At 38.4% G+C, this 23,540-nt stretch overlaps 2 protein-coding genes across 5 annotated transcripts in view; one reads left to right on the top strand and one right to left on the bottom strand.

Moving 5' to 3' along the window:
* Positions 1-925: 925 nt before the first annotated feature.
* On the top strand, positions 926-22,564 carry LOC133651809 (oxidized purine nucleoside triphosphate hydrolase-like). 3 transcript variants are annotated; one of them, XM_062049953.1, is made up of 5 exons: positions 926-1,039; positions 1,116-1,272; positions 6,246-6,391; positions 6,481-6,666; positions 22,288-22,564. In XM_062049953.1, exons 1-4 carry the CDS (start codon positions 1,012-1,014, stop codon positions 6,651-6,653), a joined length of 504 nt encoding a protein of 167 aa, XP_061905937.1. In that variant the 5' UTR covers positions 926-1,011; the 3' UTR covers positions 6,654-6,666; positions 22,288-22,564. The 3 variants fall into 3 exon arrangements, with proteins under 3 accessions (XP_061905937.1, XP_061905938.1, XP_061905936.1); XM_062049954.1 differs by lacking the exon at positions 22,288-22,564 and adding an exon at positions 15,233-15,271; XM_062049952.1 differs by lacking the exon at positions 22,288-22,564 and adding an exon at positions 12,771-13,549.
* The window catches only part of LOC133651808 (sorting nexin-8-like), a 30,418-nt gene continuing 18,958 nt past the window's right edge, over positions 12,081-23,540 (bottom strand). For both annotated transcript variants that reach the window (XM_062049950.1, XM_062049951.1), the window contains 2 exons: positions 18,625-18,774; positions 12,081-12,894 (listed from right to left, as the gene is read on the bottom strand). In XM_062049950.1, the coding sequence (XP_061905934.1) occupies positions 12,814-12,894; positions 18,625-18,774 (231 nt within the window). In that variant the 3' untranslated portion in view covers positions 12,081-12,813. The remainder of the gene's footprint in view (positions 12,895-18,624; positions 18,775-23,540) is intronic.

Raw genomic sequence — 23,540 nt, 5'->3', positions numbered from 1 at the left:
AGTTGGTAGAGTGGCTGTGCCAGCAATCGGATGGTTGCTGGTTACTGGGGTTCAATCCCCACCTTCTACCATCCTAGTCACGTCCGTTGTGTCCTTGGGCAAGACACTTCACCCTTGTTCCTGATGGGTGCTGGTAGCGCCTTGCATGGCAGCTCCCTCCATCAGTGTGTGTGTGAATGGGTGAATGTGGAAATACTGTCAAAGCGCTTTGAGTACCTTGAAGGTAGAAAAGCGTTATACAAGTATAACCCATTTATCATTTATTTACTGTGCAATCTACTAATAAAAGTTTCAATCAATCAATCAATCAATGACAAAAAAAAAGCGTGTGAAAATCAATGGTATTCAGTGAGGTAAGATGAATTAAATGCGCTGACAGTTCATTGCCCCTGCCAAATGAATTGCACTGAGTGGAGCGGATCACCACTCCAAGATGGCGGCCCCGCGTCTCGTCAGCGCCAGTAGGAAGTAGCGCTCGATGCTGCGTACCCTTAGGAGATGTCTATGATTGGCCGGAGCATAAATAAGGCGGTCCTTTTGTGTGAATGAGTGTAAATGGGAGAGGGAGTTTTTTTGGGTTGGTGCACTAATTGTAAGTGTATCTTGTGTTTTTTATGTTGATTTAATTAAAACAAATAAAAAAAATAAAACATTTAAAATAAAAAATAAGGCGGTCCGTGCGTCACTTGTATTCCTCCCACCACAACACACCTACGCATGTATGTTTCTCACGTGATCTTTAGTATTCATTTTCTTAACACCACAATCATATTTGTTTATTCCATGCGTTTTTATGTTCACATAAAAATAGTATCAATATATTGCACGAGTCCATGTTCATCTCAGGTGTTCCGTTCTGAATCTGTGCAAGGATAGTAAAAATGTTTTAAACCGTTGTTTCTAGTGGGTCATATTTCAGAGTGGCACGTCACAAACCAGAATGCGGAAACACGTGGTTTTTGACTGACTAACGTTATTTCCTCATATGAATTTACTAAAATATTACTTTTTATGACTTCGACGGATATTAACACAACAGGTAATGATTCTACAGTTGACTAAAAAAAATATTTCTTATTGTCGTTCCAATGTAATTTCCATTTTTCCTGAGACAGATAGGATGCAGAGTTCCAAGGTGTTGACCCTGGTGATGGTGGTCCAGCCTGGCAGGGTCCTGCTGGGCATGAAGAAGCGAGGATTCGCCGCTGGGAGGTGGAACGGTTTTGGAGGCAAGGTTGAAGATGGAGAAACTATTGAGGAAGGAGCAAGGAGGTACGTTTATTTGAATAGGGTGAGGACATTATTGTATTTTGGTAGGGTGAGGACATTATTGTATTTTGGTAGGCTGACCATATTCTGAAATCCCAAAAAGAGGACACATATATGCGTGCCAAGGCCGGGACTAGGTGAACATTTGCCAACATACTCGAACTTGCTTTATAAATAATATATTTATTTAAATAAAGCATTTTTTCTCCTCTGTTGACAGCAGTGTTGGCGCTAGGAAGTTTCAAAATAGGGTCCCAGGGACCCCATTAAGTCATAAAAATGGGGTCCCACAGTACATTTTTTGGGTCCCACTTTTTTGTAAGCGTTTTGAAAACAAATGACAAATGTATGCATTATCCTGTTGTATCTCACATTCTATATTGTGTTTTGGAAAAAGGTTGTCATAAACGTTACTTCATTCATTAAAAAAAGAAAGAAAACAAATGTGTATACATATGTAAATGTATTCAGTTATAAACATTCATTCACTTTCTTCTTTCCTTCATGGATCTAAACTTTACCACAGCTGCTAGTTTTTTCTATGTTTTTATTTAATAAGTTGTAGGTGTATTTATTTCAGTATAAAAGTGTAAAAAGTGTTTTGCTTTGGTCATGAAATGATGATAATGGTGTGCCAGGGCTTACATACATTTTTTATTTAACGCTTAAATCTCTGGGGCCGTACTTATCAAGCTTCTTAGAGTGCCATTTTACACTTAAGTCCTGAGAATTTGCGAAATTTAGTCCTACTCTCAAACTTAAGAATAAAAGCTATTTATCAACGTTCTTAAGTCTAAGAATCACTCCTACTCTCCACGATATTTAAGAGACCTTCAGAGGTGTCTTAAGTGGTTAGGAGTTGCCAGCAGGGGATGGCACTGAGGCGAGAGAGACGTGCGCGAACGTTCAGGGAACGGAACAATGTTTTTTTTTTTTTGATGACGATCAGCTGATCAAACGGTATCGTTTAGACAGTGCGGATATTATTTTTGTCACAGATTTAATACTTTTCGATTCCTTGTTGATTTCTGCATGTGTCTGCAGTGGGCTAGTATATATAGAGCCACCCACACCAGTTTCAAATTAGTTGCCTAATTAATGAATTGGAAAGAAAATGTTATGACAGTAGCGTATGTGTGTGGCCGTGAGGTGAGTGACGTCAGTGAGTGTGTGGGCGATAGAAGAGAGGGAGCGGTAGCGTGAGTGCCGGCGGGGACTAGTTTGTTTTGTATTATTTTGTAGTTTATTGTCAAAATATACACTCCCATTGTCCACTTAAATATTTCCAAGATATTTCTTTATTCTTAGACAACGGATTCCCTTCCGTGATTGGTCATTTCTATGGACACAGAAATGACGTCACCTAAAATTGCGTTTAGGGCACATAGTAATGTCGTAATTCAGCTCTGAGTGTGACACTTAAGATTCAGTCCTACACTTCGCTGAAAGTGTGAGTAAGACGCTTGATAACTAACTTTTAAGTGCAGCTTTCAGCGAAGAATTTATTTACTCTTAAGTCAACTCTTAGCAGACTTCTTAGGAGTAATTCTAAGAAGCTTGATAAGTACGGCCCCTGGAGTCTACATCAACTTCGGATCTATCCCTCATTTCAAAATGTTTAATTTTTTTTTTATGTTGTTTTTTCTGTTTGTTTGTTTTCCGCCCTTTTTTGTCAAACAAAACTATGTTTTTTATGGCAAACACACAAAATATGCAAAATCTTCCACCAAAAATATTTTTTAAAGTGGAATATTTGATGTGAAGTAATCGGAACCTTTGATAGGTCAATAATTCATAATAACATAACAATGACCGTTTGAAAGAAAAAAAAACAGCTTTGTTTTATTAGTCAACATTGCAACTTTTTCTAAATTACATTTCACCTTTAAGCTTTTTTATTTCACTTTTGTTATGTTTTTGTTCATTTTAATAGTATTTTTAGAATGTGCCGTGGGCCTTTAAAACATTAGCTGTGGGCCACAAATGGTAAAAAATAATAATAATAATAATCTGCGTCCTTTCTGATTTCAATGCGTTAAAAAGACACAAAAAGTGTGTTAACGCCAACACTGCTTGACAGTATAACAAAATAAGTCACACTTATATTCTGTAACATTCACAGTTTTGGAAAAAAAAAGTGCAGAGGTAGAAATATTCAAAATAACCTCTTGTATATAATGTAAACATAAATAATGCCTCAAAAGAAGTTAATTAAATTTAAACAAAAAACAGCAGACGAGCTCTCGCCCTGCACAGCTGTTTTGTGCTTTGTAGTGTCGATATGGGCTTGTAGATCGTTGGCCCCTTTATTTGCCACAGATATACACGTTCCTGCTTTGCACACAGTGCATTCTGCTTCCCATGTGTCACGGCCAGGACGAAAACACGAATACTTTTCCCGCAAATCATCCGTGAAGTTGCATTTACGTTTCGGCATTTCTTGTTCTCATGTCTCTCTCCAGTGTCTCCACTCACTAGCTCTCTCACTCTGTGTCTCTGCCCCTCCCTCACGAATGCTGCTACGTGCGCGCACCTTAAGGTTTTGTTTTTTTTAACCCCTTCTTAACTTAACCCTGGACGTACATTGAAAATACACGCAACCCTAATTCAAAATGCCGGACATTTGAGGCATTTAAGAAACCCCGCCCGGACACCCCCGCAAAAGAGGACATGTCCGGGGAAAAGAGGACGTATGGTCAGCCTAATTTTGGGTTACAAAACTATGTAACCAACTTCCATGAATTGATTAACGTGGAGCCCGACTTAAACAAGTTGACAAACTTATTGGGGTGTTACCATTTAGTGGTCAATTGTACGGAATATGTACTGTACTGTGCAATCTACTAATAAAAGTTCCAATCAATTAATCCATCAAGGTTTTATATCAGGGGTGGGGAATTCATTTTTACCGGGGGCCGCATAAGCAACCCGAGCACTGCTGGAGGGCCACACCGACAATATTTCAATTACATTTTGCTCAATATTATTTTTGATATACCGTAAGATAAATAATAATAATAATAACTTCATTTAACCTAACTTAACTTTATACAAAAGCAGATTGCTTTTGATGGTTTTATTTTTAACACTGTCTTACACAACACTTCCTGATGTATAATACAATGCAAAAATGTCCATTTCTGCACAGGGTTAAAGGCCTACTGAAAGCCACTACTACCGACCACGCAGTCTGATAGTTTATATATCAATGATGAAATCTTAACATTGCAACACATGCCAATACGGCCGGGTTAACTTATAAAGTGCAATTTTAAATTTCCCGCTAAACTTCCGGTTGAAAACGTCTATGTATGATGACGTATGCGCGTGACGTCAATCGTTGAACCGGAAGTATTGGTACACCATTGAATCCGATACAAAAAGCTCTGTTTTCATCTCAAAATTCCACAGTATTCTGGACATCTGTGTTGGTGAATCTTTTGCAATTTGTTTAATGAACAATGAAGACTGCAAAGAAGAAAGTTGTAGGTGGGATCGGTGTATTAGCGGCGGACTACAGCAACACAACCAGGAGGACTTTGACTTGGATAGCAGACGCGCTATCCGACGCAAGCCGCCGACCGCATCACAGTTACAAATATGCGCCACACTGTGAACCCACACCAAACAAGAATGACAAACACATTTCGGGGGAACATCCGCACCGTAACACAACATAACAAATACCCAGAACCCCTTACAGCACTAACTCTTCAGGGACGCTACAATATACACCCCCCTCTACCCCGTACACCCCCTCCCACCTCAACCTCCTCATGCTAGCATGTCCCAAATTCCAAGCTGCTGTTTTGAGGCATGTTAAAAAAAATAATGCACTTTGTGACTTCAAAAAGAAAAATATGGCAGTGCCATGTTGGCATTTTTTTCCATAACTTGAGTTGATTTATTTTGGAAAACCTTGTTACATTGTTTAATGCATCCAGCGGGGCATCACAAAAAAATTAGGCATAATAATGCAGTGTTTCCCATAAACTGCCAAGATACCTGTGGCGGTGGGGGCGTGGCTATGGGCGTGGTTACATGACATCATCGAGTAATTTGCATAATTTACTACAATATGATTTTCTCTAAAAAGGCTCAAAAAATGTATACTTACTAATTAATAACAGTTTTGTTTTAAACGTCCATCCATCCATCCATTTTACAATATAATTACAACACTTTATGTACATATTTATATACAGATTTGAACAATAAGTTATTCACTGAAATATATTTATTAATTGTGGTTATTACAAAAAATATATCTTATAAAATGTAAAAGCTAAAATGTCTCTTAAAGCTCTGCCCCTTTAATTAGTGCATACTAAATAATTTAACTTTAGCCTACTACTACAACCATATTATTTACCAGCAACATAAAGTGAAACAGAGGCAGAGGTGTCCTGCCACAGTCAGTAACAAATAAACAGAAAACAGTAGTGGTCAAATACAAATAAGGCAACAAGAGAAGTATCCTACACTTCTCTTTTGTAAAGTAAATCTGAACAGCCTATATGGGCATCTACATCAACTATATGATTTGCCTGAGAAGCTGGAAAGGACAAAAAATATTTTTTTTTATTTGTGGCGGACGTAATTCTTTCGTGGCGGGCCGCCACAAATAAATGAATGTGTGGGAAACACTATTGTGTTAATTCCATGACTGTATATATCGATATCGGTTGATATCGGAATCGGTAAATAAGAGTTGGACAATATCGGAATATCGGATATCGGCAAAAAAGCCATTATCGGACATCTCTAGTATTTATAGAATGCACTGCGGGCTGCAAATGGCTTTGGACACCCTGATACTGTATATTAGTAAGTACATTGAAAGAAACAATATTGTGCCTTCTATGTCAGATGTTGTATTGCTTTATTCATAAACCATTTGAGTGTGAATAAAGTTGAATCGTAAGACAAATTAAAATGCTAAAACATAACTTTATATTACTTGCGCCTTTTTTCAGAGAACTCCTTGAAGAAAGTGGCCTCACAGTGGATGCTCTCGAAAAGGTGGGAAATATAAAGTTTGAATTTGTCGGGGAGACGCAGCTGCTGGACGTTCATATTTTTAGAGCCGACTCGTACAACGGAGAACCAATTGAAACCGAAGGTACTTTTTCCAAATCACCACACAGTTCTAAATCATTTATACTCCGGGAAAATCAACATGTTATAATTTTTATTTTTTTTGTGCTATAGAAATGAGACCCCAGTGGTTCGACTGGGACAAAATCCCCTACAGCCAAATGTGGCCCGACGACCTCATGTGGTACCCCATGCTGCTGCAGAAGAAGAAGTTTTCTGGCTACATGCTCTTCCAGGGCCATGACGTGATCCTCAGCCACAAGCTGGAGGAGGTGGACGAGCTGTGAGGGGGAGGAGCCGGTGAGCTGATGCAAATATTTATACTGGATTGTAAAACTAGCTAACTGAATAGTTTATTTACTTTTTACATTTACAATGCTGAGAGATAGTCATTGAGCTAAAACACCACGACTACAGCACTGAAAGTAAAAAAGGCTACTATCAGTCTCTCCGGGATTTTGCAGGCTTTTTTTTTTTTGTTATTGTTTCCGGTTAAAATGCCTGAACTTCTGGCAGCTTTTTCAGAAAGTAGCAGCAAAAGGTTGCAAGGTTTTGAGGCGTATTTTTTTCAACAGCATTGAATCAAATTGTAGATTTGTGTAAGTTTTAAGTGTTTCGTGCAACTTTTAACCTAAAAAAGCACAGGATTTCAACAAAACTTGGAAAACTAATACTATATTGATGTTTTACTTAGAGATGTCCGATAATGCCTTTTTTGCCGATATTTTTGTTTATTTATTTATTTATTAGCCTTTATTTAACCAGGTAAAATCCCATTGAGATCAAAGATCTCTTTTCCAAGGGAGACCTGGCCAAGAGGGCAGCAGCAAGGTTACATTAAAAACAGTAAACAAACACATAAAACATCACATTTACGACATTAAAACTTGCTCACATAACACATGTGCATACAGACAAGGTAGACTGCAGTCCTTTTACAGAAGCTTTAAACTCATTCAACGTAACAAGGGTTTGAAGTTTAATATTCGATTGTAGGTTTTTCCAAGCCTTCGCTGCTGAAAACCTAAATGCTTTCTTGCCCAGTTCAGTTCTTACTTTGGGGACGACAAATTGCAGAACAGTCATTGAACGAAGATTGTGACTTCCTTGTTTCTTTGTTAAAAGACAAGACAGATAAGATGGAGTGATACCCAGAATGGTTTTGTAGATGAAAACATACCAATGATTGAGGCGTCGAGCACTTAAAGATGTCCAGTTAACCATTGAGTATAATACGCAATGGTGAGTAAGGGGAGCGCAGTTGGTGATAAATCTCAGTGCACCGTAATATCCCGATATTGTCCGTAATATCCCGATATTGTCCAAGTCTTAATTACTGATTCCGATATCTACCGATATATACAGTCGTGGAATGAACACATTATTATGCCTAACTTTGTTGTGATGCCCCGCTGGATGCATTAAACAATGTAACAAGGTTTTCCCAAAATAAATAAACTCAAGTTATGGAAAAAAATGCCAACATGGCACTGCCATATTTAGGGACCTTTGGGACAGAGGACCCTATTGTATTTCTAGCGTTTTATTATTATACCGCCGCCTCTTTGAGCTGTAATTTGACCCCCTTAACATGCTTCAAAACTCACCAAATTGGACACACACATCAAGACGGGCGAAAATTGCGATCTAATCAAAAAAACCAAACCCCAAAACTCAAAATTGCGCTCTAGCGCCCCCTAAGAAGAAAACACAGACAAAACTGCCTGTAACTCCCAGTAGGAATGTCGTAGAGACATGAAACAAAAACCTCTATGTAGGTCTCACTTAGACCTAGATTTCATACACTGACAACCCCCAGCAAAAATCAACAGGAAGTTTAAAATTCCCCCTTCAAAACAAAAGTTGTGTAAAAACAGTCACCTTTTTTCAAACATTATCTCCTCTGAACGCGTTTGTCGTGTCGGCTTCAAATTAGCACAGGAGAGAGATTGAACCCTTCTGATAAAAGTTGATGAAAGTTTTAATTACTGCTCCAGTTTGGATTTTATGAGCCCTCAAAGTCAGTCCCGTCCATCGCTGCTTGCAGCTTTAATTATTATTGAAGTCACAAAGTGCATTATTTTTTTTCACATGCCTCAAAACAGCAGCTTGGAATTTGGGACATGCTCTCCCTGAGAGAGCATGAGGAGGTTGAGGTGGGTGGGGTTGAGGTAGGGGGTAGCGGGGGATGTATATTGTAGCGTCCCGGAAGAGTTAGTGCTGCAAGGGGTTCTGGGTATTTGTTCTGTTGTGTTTATGTTGTGTTACGGTGCAGATGTTCTCCCGAAATGTGCTTGTCATTCTTGTTTGGTGTGGGTCCACAGTGTGGCGCATATTTGTAACAGTGTTAAAGTTGTTTATACGGTCACCTCAGTGTGACCTGTATGGCTGTTGACCAAGTATGCTTTGCATTCACTTGTGTGTGTGAAAAGCCGTAGATATTATGTGACTGGGCCGGCACGCAAAGGCAGTGCCTTTAAGGTTTATAGGCGCTCTGTACTTCTCCCTACGTCCGTGTACACAGCGGCGTTTTAAAAAGTCTTACATTTTACTTTTTGAAACAGATACGGATCATTTTTAAACAGATACCGATAATTTCCAATATTACATTTTAAAGCGTTTATCGACCGATAATATTGGCAGTCCGATATCATCGGACATCCCTAGTTTTGAGGCGTATTTTTTTCAACAGCGTTGAATCAAATTGTAGATATTTTTATTTATTCAAGTTTTAAGTGTTTCGTGTAACTTTTAACCTCAAAAAGCACAGGATTTCAACAAAACTTGGAAAAGTAACACTATATTGATGTTTTACTCTTTATATACTGTACAGACTTTAAAAAATAGACACTATATGGCAGTAAAAGCACACACTCAGAGCTCATTGTCACATTACTGTATGGTTTGGATTAGAGATGTCCGATAGTATCGGGCTGCCGATATTATCGGCCGATAAATGCTTTAAAATGTGATATCGGAAATTATCGGTATCGGTTTCAAAAAGTGAAATGTATGACTTTTTAAAACGTCGCTGTACGTAGTGGTACACGGACGTAGGGAGAAGTACAGAGCGCCAATAAACCATAAAGGCACTGCCTTTGCGTGCCGGTCCAATCACATAATATCTACGGCTTTTCACTCACACACAAGTGAATGCAAATCATACTTGGTCAACAGCCATACAGGTCACACTGAGGGTGACCGCATAAACAACTTTAACACTGTTACAAATATGCACCACACTGTGAACCCACACCAAACAAGAATGACAAACACATTTCGGGAGAACATCCGCACCGTAACACAACAGAACAAATACCCAGAACCCCTTGCAGCACTAACTCTTCCGGTATGCTACAATATACACTCCCCGCTACCCCCTACCCGAATCTCCTCATGCTCTCTCAGGGAGAGCATGTCCCAAATTCCAAGCTGCTGTTTTGAGGCATGTTAAAAAAAATAATGCACTTTGTGACTTCAATAATAAATATGGCAGTGCCATGTTGGCATTTTTTTCCGTAACTTGAGTTGATTTATTTTGGAAAACCTTGTTATATTGTTTAATGCATCCAGCCGGGCATCACAACAAAATTAGGCATAATAATGTGTTAATTCCACGACTGTATATATCGGTATCGGTTGATATTGGAATCGGTAATTAAGAGTTGGACAATATCGGCAAAAAACCCATTATCGGACATCTTTAGTTTAAATAAAACAATTATAATTACAGAGCGAAACACGACTAAAAGCCTCCATATTGTCAGCTGTCCACAAGTTGCAGATATTCTCCACGTTTATCTGTTTTTACACGTTGCCGTCCTGTTTCGTCCACACAAGAAACAAACATACGTTTTGATTAGACAGTTGTCATGCCTGTTTGAGCACCGTTCAATTAGCGAAAATGACGCTGATTTGCCAAAATGTGCGGGGAAGTTGTGGGCTTTGGAAAAACTTTCAAGGCTGCACATAATCGCGAAATCCTGGAGGTCCTGCATTGCATCAGAACTTAACTCACCAATCAGTTTTAGACATACCATATTTTTCGGAGTATAAGACACTCCGGAGTATAAGTCGCACCGGCCGAAAATGCATAATAAAGAAGGAAAAAAACATATAAGTCGCACTGGAGTATAAGTCGCATTTTTAGGGGAAATTTATGTGATAAAAGCCAACACCAAGAATAGACATTTGAAAGGCAATTTAAAATAAATAAAGAATAGTGAACAACAGGCTGAATAAGTGTACGTTATATGAGGCATAAATAACCAACTGAGAACGTGCCTGGTATGTTAACGTAACATATTATGGTAAGAGTCATTCAAATAACTATAACATATAGAACATGCTATACGTTTACCAAACAATCTGTCACTCCTAATCGCTAAATCCCATGAAATCTTATACGTCTAGTCTCTTACGTGAATGAGGTAAATAATATTATTTGATATTTTACGCTAATGTGTTAATAATTTCACACATAAGGCGCTCCTGAGTATAAGTCGCACCCCCGGCCAAACTATGAAAAAAACTGCGACTTATAGTACGGAAAATACGGTAGATATCAGGGGCCGTACTTATAAAGCTTCTTAGAATTACTCCTAAGAAGTCTGCTAAGAGTTGACTTAAGAGTAAATAAATTATTCGCTGAAAGCTGCACTTAAAAGTTAGTTATCAAGCGTCTTACTCACACTTTCAGCGAAGTGTAGGACTGAATCTTAAGTGTCACACTCAGAGCTGAATTACGACATTACTATGTGCCGTAAACGGAATTTTAGGTGACGTCATTTCTGTGTCCATAGAAATGACCAATCACGGAAGGGAATCCGTTGTCTAAGAATAAAGAAATATCTTGGAAATATTTGAGTGGACAATGGGAGTGTATATTTTGACAATAAACTACAAAATAATACAAAACAAACTAGTCCCCGCCGGCACTCACGCTACCGCTCCCTCTCTTCTATCGCCCACACACTCACTGACGTCACTCACCTCACGGCCACACACATACGCTACTGTCATAACATTTCCTTTCCAATTCATTAAATAGGCAACTAATTTGAAACTGGTGTGGGTGGCTCTATATATACTAGCCCACTGCAGACACATGCAGAAATCAACAAGGAATCGAAAAGTATTAAATCTGTGACAAAAATAATATCCGCTCTGTCTAAACGATACCGTTTGATCAGCTGCTCGTCATCAAAAAAAACAAAACATTGTTCCGTTCCCTGAACGTTCGCGCACGTCTCTCTCGCCTCAGTGCCATCCCCTGCTGGCAACTCCTAACCACTTAAGACACCTCTGAAGGTCTCTTAAATATCGTGGAGAGTAGGAGTCATTCTTAGACTTAAGAACGTTGATAAAAAGCTTTTATTCTTAAGTTTGAGAGTAGGACTAAATTTCGCAAATTCTCAGGACTTAAGTGTAAAATGGCACTCTAAGAAGCTTGATAAGTACGGCCCCAGTTATGATTAAGAATTGAGTCCGCTGTTGATCAATGGTTGCCAATCCAGAGGTAACATCCCCCTTGTGGCTGTGAGTAACGTAGAATGGCATTCTGTAATCTCTCCCGGATGCCATTTAGTTTAAAAATGGAAAACACAAAATCCTTGTTTGAGGTCAAATCCAGCCATAATTCAGCTTTTACGTACCAAGCAAACACTAACATGCGGAAAAGTGGGTATTCACACAAAAAGAGCAGGCATTTTTACCTTAGTGCATTTATTATTCAGCAAAATATCAAATAGACAAGTCGATCATTGTAGGACAGAAGCTGTGCAATTGTGACCAAGTGTTCCTTTATCTTCTCTATAAGGTTTGTTTTTCAAAATAAAGAACAATAGTGTTTTATGGGCTTCATACATCCTATTGCACATACAGAGACATAGAGCGTGAAGTGCGATGGCGGCAGTGCCGTTCATTCCGTAACCCTATTGTGCAAGTTTGAGACCAGGCACCTGGAATTTAGCTTATGAAACAAACCTGGGAGTCATTCAAAATCAAAACAGTATAAGCACAGCAGGCTGAGATGATGCAAAGAAACAGTACATGCAAATATGAGGCACTTCCATAAAAAAAATGGGTATAATCTGTATAAAAAAAAAATCTTTCCAAACTCAAAACCTTGTGGAGTGATCATAAACAACATTCCTAATAAAGTGAAATACTTTGTCCTACTGCGTTAGATTGTTTCCCACGTCTTACACAATAACTTATGTACATAAAGGAAAAGCTTACATTTTGACTGCGCTAAATTGGTCCCTTGTAAAAAATAGAAATACAGCTTGGCTAATTTCCCTCTTGGTTGCCAGTTAAAGTTGATTTTATAGCCAAAAATGTGATAAGACCAAACACTGAATTGGTAGCAAAAGGCACTTGCGTGAAGGTTTCTCTTTTTCCAGTTTGTGATCTTCATGAAGCAGCCCCTCATGCACAGCTGCTTCATCAGAGGGCCCGTTTCAATCCGTTGTGTTCACCGAAGAGACAGCCCAGCTTTGGCTGGAGTTCGTTCCATACTTCGCCCATCTGGAAGAAATTGTTTTAATGAACTTACTCTGGAACAAATAATGCCCACTTCATCTTTACAAAAAAAAAGACAAAGAACAACACTGCAAAAAGTCAGTGTTCAAAAACAAGAAAAAAATGAGGGGTATTTTATTTAAACTAAGCAAAATTATCTGCCAATAGGACAAGAAAATTTGGCTTGTCAAGACTTTCCAAAACAAGTAAAATTAGCTAACCTCAGGTAACCCAAAAATACCTCAAAATAAGTAAATTCTCACTAATAACAAGTGCACTTTCTTGGTAAAAAATAAGAGACCTTTTTGCGCAATATGTTGAAAAATGTTCTTAAATGAAGTAAATGCTAGTGCCATTATCTTGACATAATGATATGCGCTCGGCATTACATTTCTTGAAACCAGCAAACTTATACTAAAAACTAATGTATTGTTCTTAATGGAAAGGCAACAAGGCAAGCGCTTGTTACTCTCGGGGTCTCCTAGCCGCTCAGGCAAATCATATGGTCTAAAAATGCATTTTTCCATCGACAACATGACATCATCGCGCCAAGTGCGTGCTCTTTCAGTCAATTAGTGCGCATATATACAGCCTGGCCCCCAGCCAACATTTTTTAAATTGTATTTGGAAGAATTTATCTGAATGTGCATGAATTATACTACTATGGAGTACGTATTTTCTATTGTTTCATTGAAAATAAAACATCAAAGTCCATTTGGCTGTCATCTGTTTTAATTATGAGACCCAATTGTGTCAAAATCATGATTTTTTTTTTCATGCTTGAAATAAGAAATTATTACTTTAAAAAAAGTAGTTTTATACTTGTGAGTGTTGATGACACAGCTTTGCAACAGTTGATATTCTAGTTTCAAGCATGTTTTACTCAATATAGGTCATCAAATCTCAGCAACAAGTTGTAATATCTTACGGAGATCATTTAAGACAGACAGAAAATAAGCAAATATCAACCTTATTTGAGATATTTCATCTTAGATTTCAGTTTTTGCCGTGAAATCTAGAGAATAGTCTTTTGGATACTGACATGAAAGCACGTTTCGCTCTTCTCTATGAGCTGCTGTGAGCCTCTCCCCAATCTAAATACACTCACAGACGACTTAGTTCTGTATGTGACATCTGAGAAAACAAAACTACAAAATTGTAGTTGGTAAATTTGTAGTTCTAAACATTAGGCCTGGGCCGAATGCTAACCTCTTAAGGCCCAAGCTGTTTGTTTACATGCTTTTTTTTAAATTTCTCTTTGCTATTTGGGCTTATTGGACCCTAATTAGAATCAAAACTAAGAATCAAACTTTGATATGATGTACTTAGTCCATAAGTACACAAATGTGTACTTCATGTTTAGTGACATCCATCCATCCATCCATTTTCTACCGCTTATTCCCTTCGGGGTCGCGGGGGGCGCTGGAGCCTATCTCAGCTACAATCGGGCGGAAGGCGGGGTACACCCTGGACAAGTCGCCACCTCATCGCAGGGCCAACACAGATAGACAGACAACATTCACACTCACATTCACACACTAGGGCCAATTTAGTGTTGCCAATCAACCTATCCCCAGGTGCATGTCTTTGGAGGTGGGAGGAAGCCGGAGTACCCGGAGGGAACCCACGCAGTCACGGGGAGAACATGCAAACTCCACACAGAAAGATCCCGAGGCCGGGATTGAACTCACGACTACTCAGGACCTTCGTATTGTGAAGCAGATGCACTAACCCCTCTTCTACCGTGCTGCCTGTTTAGTGACATGCTAGTTCTTATTTTTACACTTTTTTTTCTTCCAAATTCCATTGTTTGTTATACTCTTCTGACACCACCAGATGGCAGTATACGTGTCCACATAAGCGGCCATAAGACCCCAGTTCAGTAGTCTACACAAATTTGGAAATAAAAGGTGCTGTCCACGCATGTGGCCACTAAGCCTTTAGAGCAGTGGCCACTAAGCCTTTAGAGCAGTGGTCCCCAACCACTGGGCCGCGGCCCGGTACCGGTCCGCACAAGAAATTAAGAAAAAGAAAAAAAAAGTTTTGTTTTTAAAAAAAATTAAAACAACAATCTTTCTGTTATTAATATTTCTGGTTCCTACATTATATATCAATATATATCAATACAGTCTGCAGGGATACAGTCCGTAAGCACACGTGATTGTATTTTTTTATGACAAAAAAAAAACCCCAAAAAACCATACCTAAACATTTTTTTGCTTTTCATGTTTTCTGACTCCCTTTTTGTGTCATGGGCAATTATGGGCAATTATGGAAATTTGACGATTACATCATCACACAAAGAACTAAGCAGTTTTGTGCATTGCTTTTTTTCCCCTTCAAGGTAAACTGCACTTTTTTTGGAATTTCGCCCATCGTTCACAATCATTTTGAAAGACGAGACGACGGATGGATTTTTTAATTTTTTTTATGAATTCTAAATATGAAATAAAAGTCCATTTACAGCGGAGCCAATTGGAGCTGTTATTCCGTCCATAAAATCAGACAAATAATCATTCAAAAAGCACCAACGATACTTGATTTGTATTTTGTGACTTGAATATTTACCAGGTATTAGTGATATTATTATAATAAGCGCTAACGCAGACAAATTATTTATAGCGGCGCTGTGATCATTTCTGTGTGCGCCTATGTTTACATCATCGAGTGGTCTGCTGTTTCCTCGCTTCCCTGCTCCCTGTAAATTTATTGTAGATCATAAACCATGCCTCACCTGAAAAGTAGATGGCTGAGAATATAATTTGACAAGTTGGGACACTTTGACAGCCATTTAGACCTGGAACCGAGAACGACACGAAAAGAGCTTGTTCCCCCCGCCCCCCTTCATCTAAATGGGAATATATGAATATCCCAGCGGTCAGCATCCTAATGACAGCAGACTAGGGCTGGGCGATATATCGAATATACTCGATACATCGCGGGTTTGTCTCTGTGCGATATAGAAAATGACTATATCGTGATATTGGAGTATACGTTCTCACGCAGTTGCTTTTAGCTGCAGGCTCTTCTCACTCTTTCTAGTCTCTCCTTCTCAGAGACTTAAACAAGCGCACCTTCTTACATACGTCACATACGTATACGCCCTCGCCGAGCAGAGAGGTAGCAGCATGGGTAAAGTTAGCTGCGGTGCGAGTGGTAATACGAGAGAAAGAAGGTGCGAATCTGGTTACAAATGAAGGAAGAATTAATTCCCAAGAAAAACAGCAGGGGGTCTATTTTCTGGCGGTGGTTTGGCTTCAAGCGGGAAGATGTCGAACAGACAACTGTAATTTGTGAAGTGTGGAGCAAAAGCGTTGCTACAAAAAGTAGCATTACTGCTAATGTGTAGCATCATTTGAAAAGTCACCCGCTAGAGAATGAAGAGTGCTTACTCCGCATGTCAACATCTCCGTTTGGTGCCACACCATCAAAATGCCGAGGCAACCATTTCCACATCAACACCGTATGAAAAAAATAGTCCACAACAGAAGGAGATAACATCCGCAGGAACCTACCACATAGTGAAGGACATACACTATTTGATTTCCTATTATGCAGCTCATTTTTATTTGACACTTATTGAAATATCTTGTGTGACATCATGCACAAAAGTGCACTTTATTTGTTTCAAACTATTGTAGTGGCGTTCTGTACAAAAAGTGCACTTTAATTTAGTGTTGTTTTGATATGTCATCTTAGTGACATCATGCACAAAAGCGCACTCATAGCTTGTTTAAAAATGTCTCTGACAATCTTGCACTTTCTGTTTTGGAAATGACATGAATGTTTGTGCCACTGATTAATAACTGTTTAATAAATACACTTTTAGTTGTGATTTCCCTCTCTGCATGAAAGTTCAAAAGTAGCATATATTAATGCAGTATGAAGAAGAATGTTTTAATGTAGACACATAAAATCATCATACTGCTGTGGTTATATGCATCAAGTGTTCATACAAGGCTAAGGCAAAATTTCCAGATATATATCGTGTATCGTGACATGGCCTAAAAATATCAAGATATTTTAAAAAAAAGGCCATATCGACCAGCCCTACAGCAGACCTTGTAAAGTAAGTCATGTTTTATAATGTTTGTTGGCTCTCATAAAGTCTGCACTAAGTCATAATCAGTGATGATGAAGAAAAAAAGCAAACGTGATGCGTTTTTTAAAATTATTATTATAAAAATTGTATGCCTAAAATGAGCAAAATACGTAAATATTAAATGTTATTATAAATGTGCCTGTTAGATTTAGATTTTTAGATTTAGTTTTATTGGTCCCCGTTGGGGAAATTCATTTTCACTGCCTTACATTTAAACGATAGACATTACACATCACAAAACAAAAATAACAAAAAGACATCATACATGACCAACACGTTTGTAGGCTTGACAGACAGGTTAAGGGCGGCTATAGCTGCAGGGATCAGGCTTTTCCTGAGGCGGGCCCTCCGGAATTTGATGGTTCTGTACCTGCGCCCTGATGGTAGTGGGATTATGTATTGGTGTAGTGGGTGAGTGATATCCTGGACTATTGTGTTTGCCAGTCGAGTGATGGACCTGTGGTTTAGATCTGAAATGTTGGGTGTGGGTAGGCCGATGATTTTAGCTGCTATGTTTGTAATGCGTGTGAGTTTGGTCCGGTTGGTTACAGAAAGCATGGTGAAAAAACATGTGGAAACAGTACATAAGGATGGGTTGAACAATGCTTTGGTAAAGTAATAACAGGAGATGAGGTGCAACGTATAGTCCTTTGAGTTTTCGGATGGCTGACAGTCTTTGTTGACTTCTTTTTTGAATGTCCGTTACTACATTACATATACACTACTGTTCAAAAGTTTGGGGTCACATTAAAATGTCCTTATTTTTGAAGGAAAAGCACTGTACTTTTCAATGAAGATAACTTTAAACTAGTCTTAACTTTAAAGAAATACACTCTATACACTGCTAATGTGGTAAATTACTATTCTAGCTGCTAGTCTTAACTTTAAAGAAATACACTCTATACATTGCTAATGTGGTAAATGACTATTCTAGCTGCAAATGGTTGGTTTTTGGTGCAATATCTACATGGGTGTATAGAGGCCCATTTCCAGCAACTATCACTCCAGTGTTCTAATGGTACAATGTGTTTGCTCATTGGCTCAGAAGGCTAATTGATGATTAGAAAACCCTTGTGCAATCATGTTCACACATCTGAAAACAGTTTAGCTCGTTACTACAGAAGCTACAAAACGGACCTTCCTTTGAGCAGATTGAGTTTCTGGAGCATCACATTTGTGGGGTCAATTAAATGCTCAAAATGGCCAGAAAAAGAGAACTTTCATCTGAAACTCGACAGTCTATTCTTGTTCTTAGAAATGAAGGCTATTCCACAAAATTGTTTGGGTGACCCCAAACTTTTGAACGGTAGTGTATACTTACATCATGTACTGAATATAAAACCCTAATGGAGGTGTTTGGATGTTTTTTAGGGGCTCCATAGGCACAATTGAACGGCTCCCATAGGCTCCTTTGTAAGCAGACTTTTGATCGAATTTATTTAATATTTAAAATTCTTTTTTTTTTTTTTAATCCATCCATCGTCTTGTCTTAATGATTGTGAACGATAAGCAAAATTACCCCCAAAAAGTGCCCCTTTTAAAACCAAGGTATGTACTGAACCGCGATCATGGCGCACACCATGACAGGCCCAACAGTAGAAGTGGGAAATATTATAGACAGAAATGAATCTAACCTCTCGGTGTCCTTGCACCTGGGAGTTTACAAAAGCTCCCAGGATGTGGGAGGTGATTGGCAGGTAGGTGAAGATGAGCTGTGTTTCTTGGTGGAGGCAGAACAATGAGAAGTAGTTACGCAACTCCATGGTCTGAATGGCATTTTCTTGCTGTAAATAGAAGGACAAAGCAGAGTGGGACTCGTTACTTAATTAACACTCTTAAGACTATACTGAGGCTTAAGTACCATATTTTTCGGAGTATAAGTCGCTCCGGAGTATAAGTCGCACCGGCCGAAAATGCATAATAAAGAAGGAAAAAAACATATATAAGTCGCACTGGAGTATAAGTCGCATTTTTTGGGGAAATTTATTTGATAAAAGCCAACACCAAGAATAGACATTTGAAAGGCAATTTGAAATAAATAAAGAATAGTGAACAACAGGCTGAATAAGTGTATGTTATATGAGGCATAAATAACCAACTGAGAACGTGCCTGGTATGTTAACGTAACATATTATGGTAAGAGTCATTCAAATAACTAACAGGGGTCACCAACCTTTTTGAAACCAAGAGCTACTTCTTGGGTAGTGATTAATGCGAAGGGCTACCAGTTTGATACACACTTCAATAAATTGCCAGAAATAGCCAATTTGCTCAATTGACCTTTAACTCTATGTTATTATTAATAATTAATGATATTTACACTTAATTGAACGGTTTAAAAGAGGAGAAAACACGAAAAAAATGACAATTAAATTTTGAAACATAGTTTATCTTCAATTTCGACTCTTTAAAATTCAAAATTCAACCGAAAAAAAGAAGAGAAAAACTAGCTAATTCGAATCTTTTTGAAAAAATTAAAAAAATAATTTATGGAACATCATTAGTCATTTTTCCTGATTAAGATTAATTTTAGAATTTTGATGACATGTTTTAAATAGGTTAAAATCCAATCTACACTTTGTTAGAATATATAACAAATTGGACCAAGCTATATTTCTAACAAAGACAAATCATTATTTCTTCTAGATTTTCCAGAAATTTTTTTTTTTTTTAAATTCAAAAGACTTTGAATAAGATTTAAATTTGATTCTACGGATTTTGTAGATTTGCCAGAATAATATTTTTTAATTTTAATCATAATAAGTTTGAAGAAATATTTCACAACTATTCTTCGTCGAAAAAACAGAAGCTAAAATGAAGAATCAAATTAAAATGTATTTATTATTCTTTACAATAAAAAAAATAAATTTACTTGAACATTGATTTAAATTGTCAGGAAAGAAGAGGAAGGAATTTAAAAGGTAAATGTGTTTAAAAATCCTAAAATCCTTTTTAAGGTTGTATTTTTTCTCTAAAATTGTCTTTCTGAAAGTTATAAGAAGGAAAGTAAAAAAATGAATGAATTTATTTAAACAAGTGAAGACCAAGTCTTTAAATATTTTCTTGGATTTTCAAATTCTATTTGAGTTTTGTCTCTCTTAGAATTAAAAATGTTGGGCAAAGCGAGACCAGCTTGCTAGTAAATAAATACAATTTAAAAAATAGAGGCAGCTCACTGGTAAGTGCTGCTATTTGAGCTATTTTTAGAACAGGCCAGTGGGCTACTCATCTGGTCCTTACGGGCTACCTGGTGCCCGCGGGCACCGCGTTGGTAACCCCTGAACTATAACATATAGAACATGCTATACGTTTACCAAACAATCTGTCACTCCTAATCGCTAAATCCCATGAAATCTTATACGTCTAGTCTCTTACGTGAATGAGCTAAATAATATTATTTGATATTTTATGGTAATATGTTAATAATTTCAGACAAGTCGCTCCTGAGTATAAGTCGCACCTATGAAAAAAACTGACTTATAGTCCGAAAAATACGGTAGTTATTTCAATGAAGGCCACCTAATAATGCAATATTACACATATTCCAAGTACTGTATTTTCCGGACCATAGGGCGCACCGCCGATGACTGGTCTATTTTTTATCTTTTTTCATATAAAAGGCGCACCGGATTATAGGGCGCATTAAAGGAGTCATATTTTTTTTTTTTTCTAAATGTAAAAGACTTCCTTGTGGTCTACATAACATGTAATGCTGGTTCTTTGGTCAAAATGTTGCATAGATGATGTTTTACAGATCATCTTCAAGTCGCTTTCTGACAGTCGCTTCAGGATGCGCCGTTTTGTGGGCGGGTCTTATTTACGTGGCTCACCTTCGACGGCGTCTTCCACCCCGTCATCTTTGTTGTAGCGGTGTAGCGTGCAAGGACGGGAGTGGAAGAAGTGTCAAAAGATGGCGCTAACTGTTTTAATGACATTCAGACTTTACTTCAATCAATAACGGAGCAGCATCTCCTCATCCGTGGCTCACTAGTGCAGCAACAACGCCGGCCGACCGGAACTCTAATAACTAAAGTTCCTTGGGTGAATAATGTAAACTCACTACACCGGTATGTTTTAGCGCTTTCATGGCGAGTTTACTGACAGATATAAGTAAGAACTTTACACTACTTTATATTAGAAATGGCAACAGCGGAGGATGAATGTCACATAACAAGAAGATAGAGAACAAGAAGAAGCTTATCAACTACGGCGTCGTCAAAGGCGGACGTGCGCACATTTTCAGGATTTATGCAGATCCCAAATACAGATCAGCAGGTACCAGAAGGTAAGAAAAGTTGCTTTTGCATAATATTGTGAAACAAAACGGCAGATAATGTCTTACCTTATACACACACCATAATAATACTCTTATGTTGAAGCACAGTACAATCCATCAAGCGGTGTGGCTTCATAGCTTACCAAAGTCCTACTAAAACATTATGATAGATTTTTGAGCACCGTGTGTATATGTTCTATATTTTCAATGGAACATATAACATTTTGGTGTTGTTTACTTGACTCATATTGCAGTCGACACGTATCTCTTGTGTGTGACTGCCATTATATTGCAGTCTACACATATCTCTTATGTTTGACTACCATCTACTAGTCACACTTATCATTACACCATTTTTATTTATTTTTATTATCTTTTTATCTTTATTTTTTTTAATACACTGTAGCACTTTGAGGTTGTTTACTCAATGGAAAGTGCTTTTTACACCATGTACCAAATAAAATAGCTTTGAGGTCGGTAAGCAAAACCAGAATTAGTATTACTTATAGACTACGGTGTCGTCACAGACTATACAGGCGGACGTGTGCACATTTTCAGGATTTATGCAGATCCCAAATACAGATCAGCAGGTAACAGAAGGTAAGAAAAGTTGCTTTTGCATAATATTGCGAAACATAACGCCAGATAATATGTCTTACCTTATACACACACCATAATAATACTCCTATGTTGAAGCACAGTACAATCCATCAAGCGGTGTGGCTTCATAGCTTACCAAAGTCCTACTAAAACATACATTTTTGAGCGCCGTGGGTAATGTTCTATATTTTCAACATATAGCACATCATATTGCAGTCGACACGTATCTCTTATGTGTGACTGCCATCTGTTAGAATAATTGGTTGTAAAATTATCAAAAACTTTGTGTTACATCGAGTGCCCGGTGAGAAGCAAAAGCTGTCTTTGAAACCTACCAAGAAGAAGGCTCGTAAAACTCCACTGTGTAGGGGGGGAAGCAAAATGAAGGTGTTCTGTTCCTTTCATGTATAGTAATCAACAGAAAGATATTGTCTGACCCAAGAACTACAAAAGTGAAGAGGAAGCAGGACCAGACTCCCCTCCAGGCGACCTCTTTTTGAACTGTTTTACGAACCTCCTTTTGAACTCTTTCATGACCTTTTCTATGAACTGTTTCCGACCTTTTCTTTTGAACTGTTGTAATCAAAGGCGATGGCTGTTTACGACCTCGTCCCTTAGAAGCAGCTGTTGTCATGTGGTCAGAGGAGGTCCAAATAAAGGAGGCGGCGTGCAATCTTTTGGCAGAGCGTGCTGAGAAACACTGTACAAGGGTACAGTGTCCAGGCGACTCTCCTCAATATTGAGCCAAATTGAATTCTGTCTCTGTTTAATTATTTGCTTCTTGTCTTGTTTAATACCTACCTACTCAGTGGCCTAGTGGTTAGAGCAGGGGTCCCCAAACTACCGCCCGCGGGCCGGATCCGGCCCCCCAGCATCCAAAATCCGGCCCACGGGAAGTCCCAAGTAAAAAAAAAAAAAAGCGTTTTAATGTATTTATTTAAAAAAAAATGTATCTTTCCTTTCTAATCCATTTTATACCGCTTGTTACTCTCGGTGTCTCCTAGCCGCTCAGGCAAATCATATTGTCTAAAAATGAATTTTCCCATCGATAAGGTGACAATGTTAAATGTTGATGAACATCAATGTTAATTGATGTTAAATGACAAAACGGATTAACTCGCTGGAATATAAAGCCTAACTTTTTTAACCCAATGCGGCCCCCGAGTCAAAAAGTTTGGGGACCCCTGGGTTAAAGTGTGCGCCCTGAGATCGGTAGGTTGTGAGTTCAAACCCCGGCCGAGTCATACCAAAGACTATAAAAATGGGACCCATTACCTCCCTGCTTGGCACTCAGCATCAAGGGTTGGAATTGGGGATTAAATCAGCAAAAATTATTCCCGGGCGTGGCACCGCTGCTGCTCACTGCTCCCCTCACCTCCCAGGGGGTGAACAAGGGGATGGGTCAAATGCAGAGGACAAATTTCACCACACCTAGTGTGTGTGTGTGACAATCATTGGTACTTTAACTTAACTTTAACAGATGTCATCAGTGTTTGAACCTGACACCATCTACTGGTCACACTTATCATTACACCATGTACCAAATAAAATAGCTTCGAGGTCGGTAAACACAACCAGAATTATTCCGTACATTAGGCGCACCGGGTAATAAGGCGCACTGTCGAGTTTTGAGAAAACGAAAGGATTTTAAGTGCGCCTTATAGTCCGGAAAAA

This window comes from Entelurus aequoreus, linkage group LG06, assembly GCF_033978785.1.
Source record: "Entelurus aequoreus isolate RoL-2023_Sb linkage group LG06, RoL_Eaeq_v1.1, whole genome shotgun sequence".
Classification (NCBI taxonomy): Eukaryota; Metazoa; Chordata; class Actinopteri; order Syngnathiformes; family Syngnathidae; genus Entelurus; species Entelurus aequoreus.
This window is presented reverse-complemented; position numbering and strand designations above follow the sequence as displayed.

Coding starts and splice junctions, on each gene's coding strand:
- LOC133651809 (XM_062049953.1), top strand. CDS start 1,012: ATGACTTCGACGGATATTAACACAACAG. Junction 1,273..6,245: donor ATTGAGGAAGGAGCAAGGAG/GTACGTTTATTT, acceptor GCCTTTTTTCAG/AGAACTCCTTGAAGAAAGTG. Junction 6,392..6,480: donor AGAACCAATTGAAACCGAAG/GTACTTTTTCCA, acceptor TTTGTGCTATAG/AAATGAGACCCCAGTGGTTC.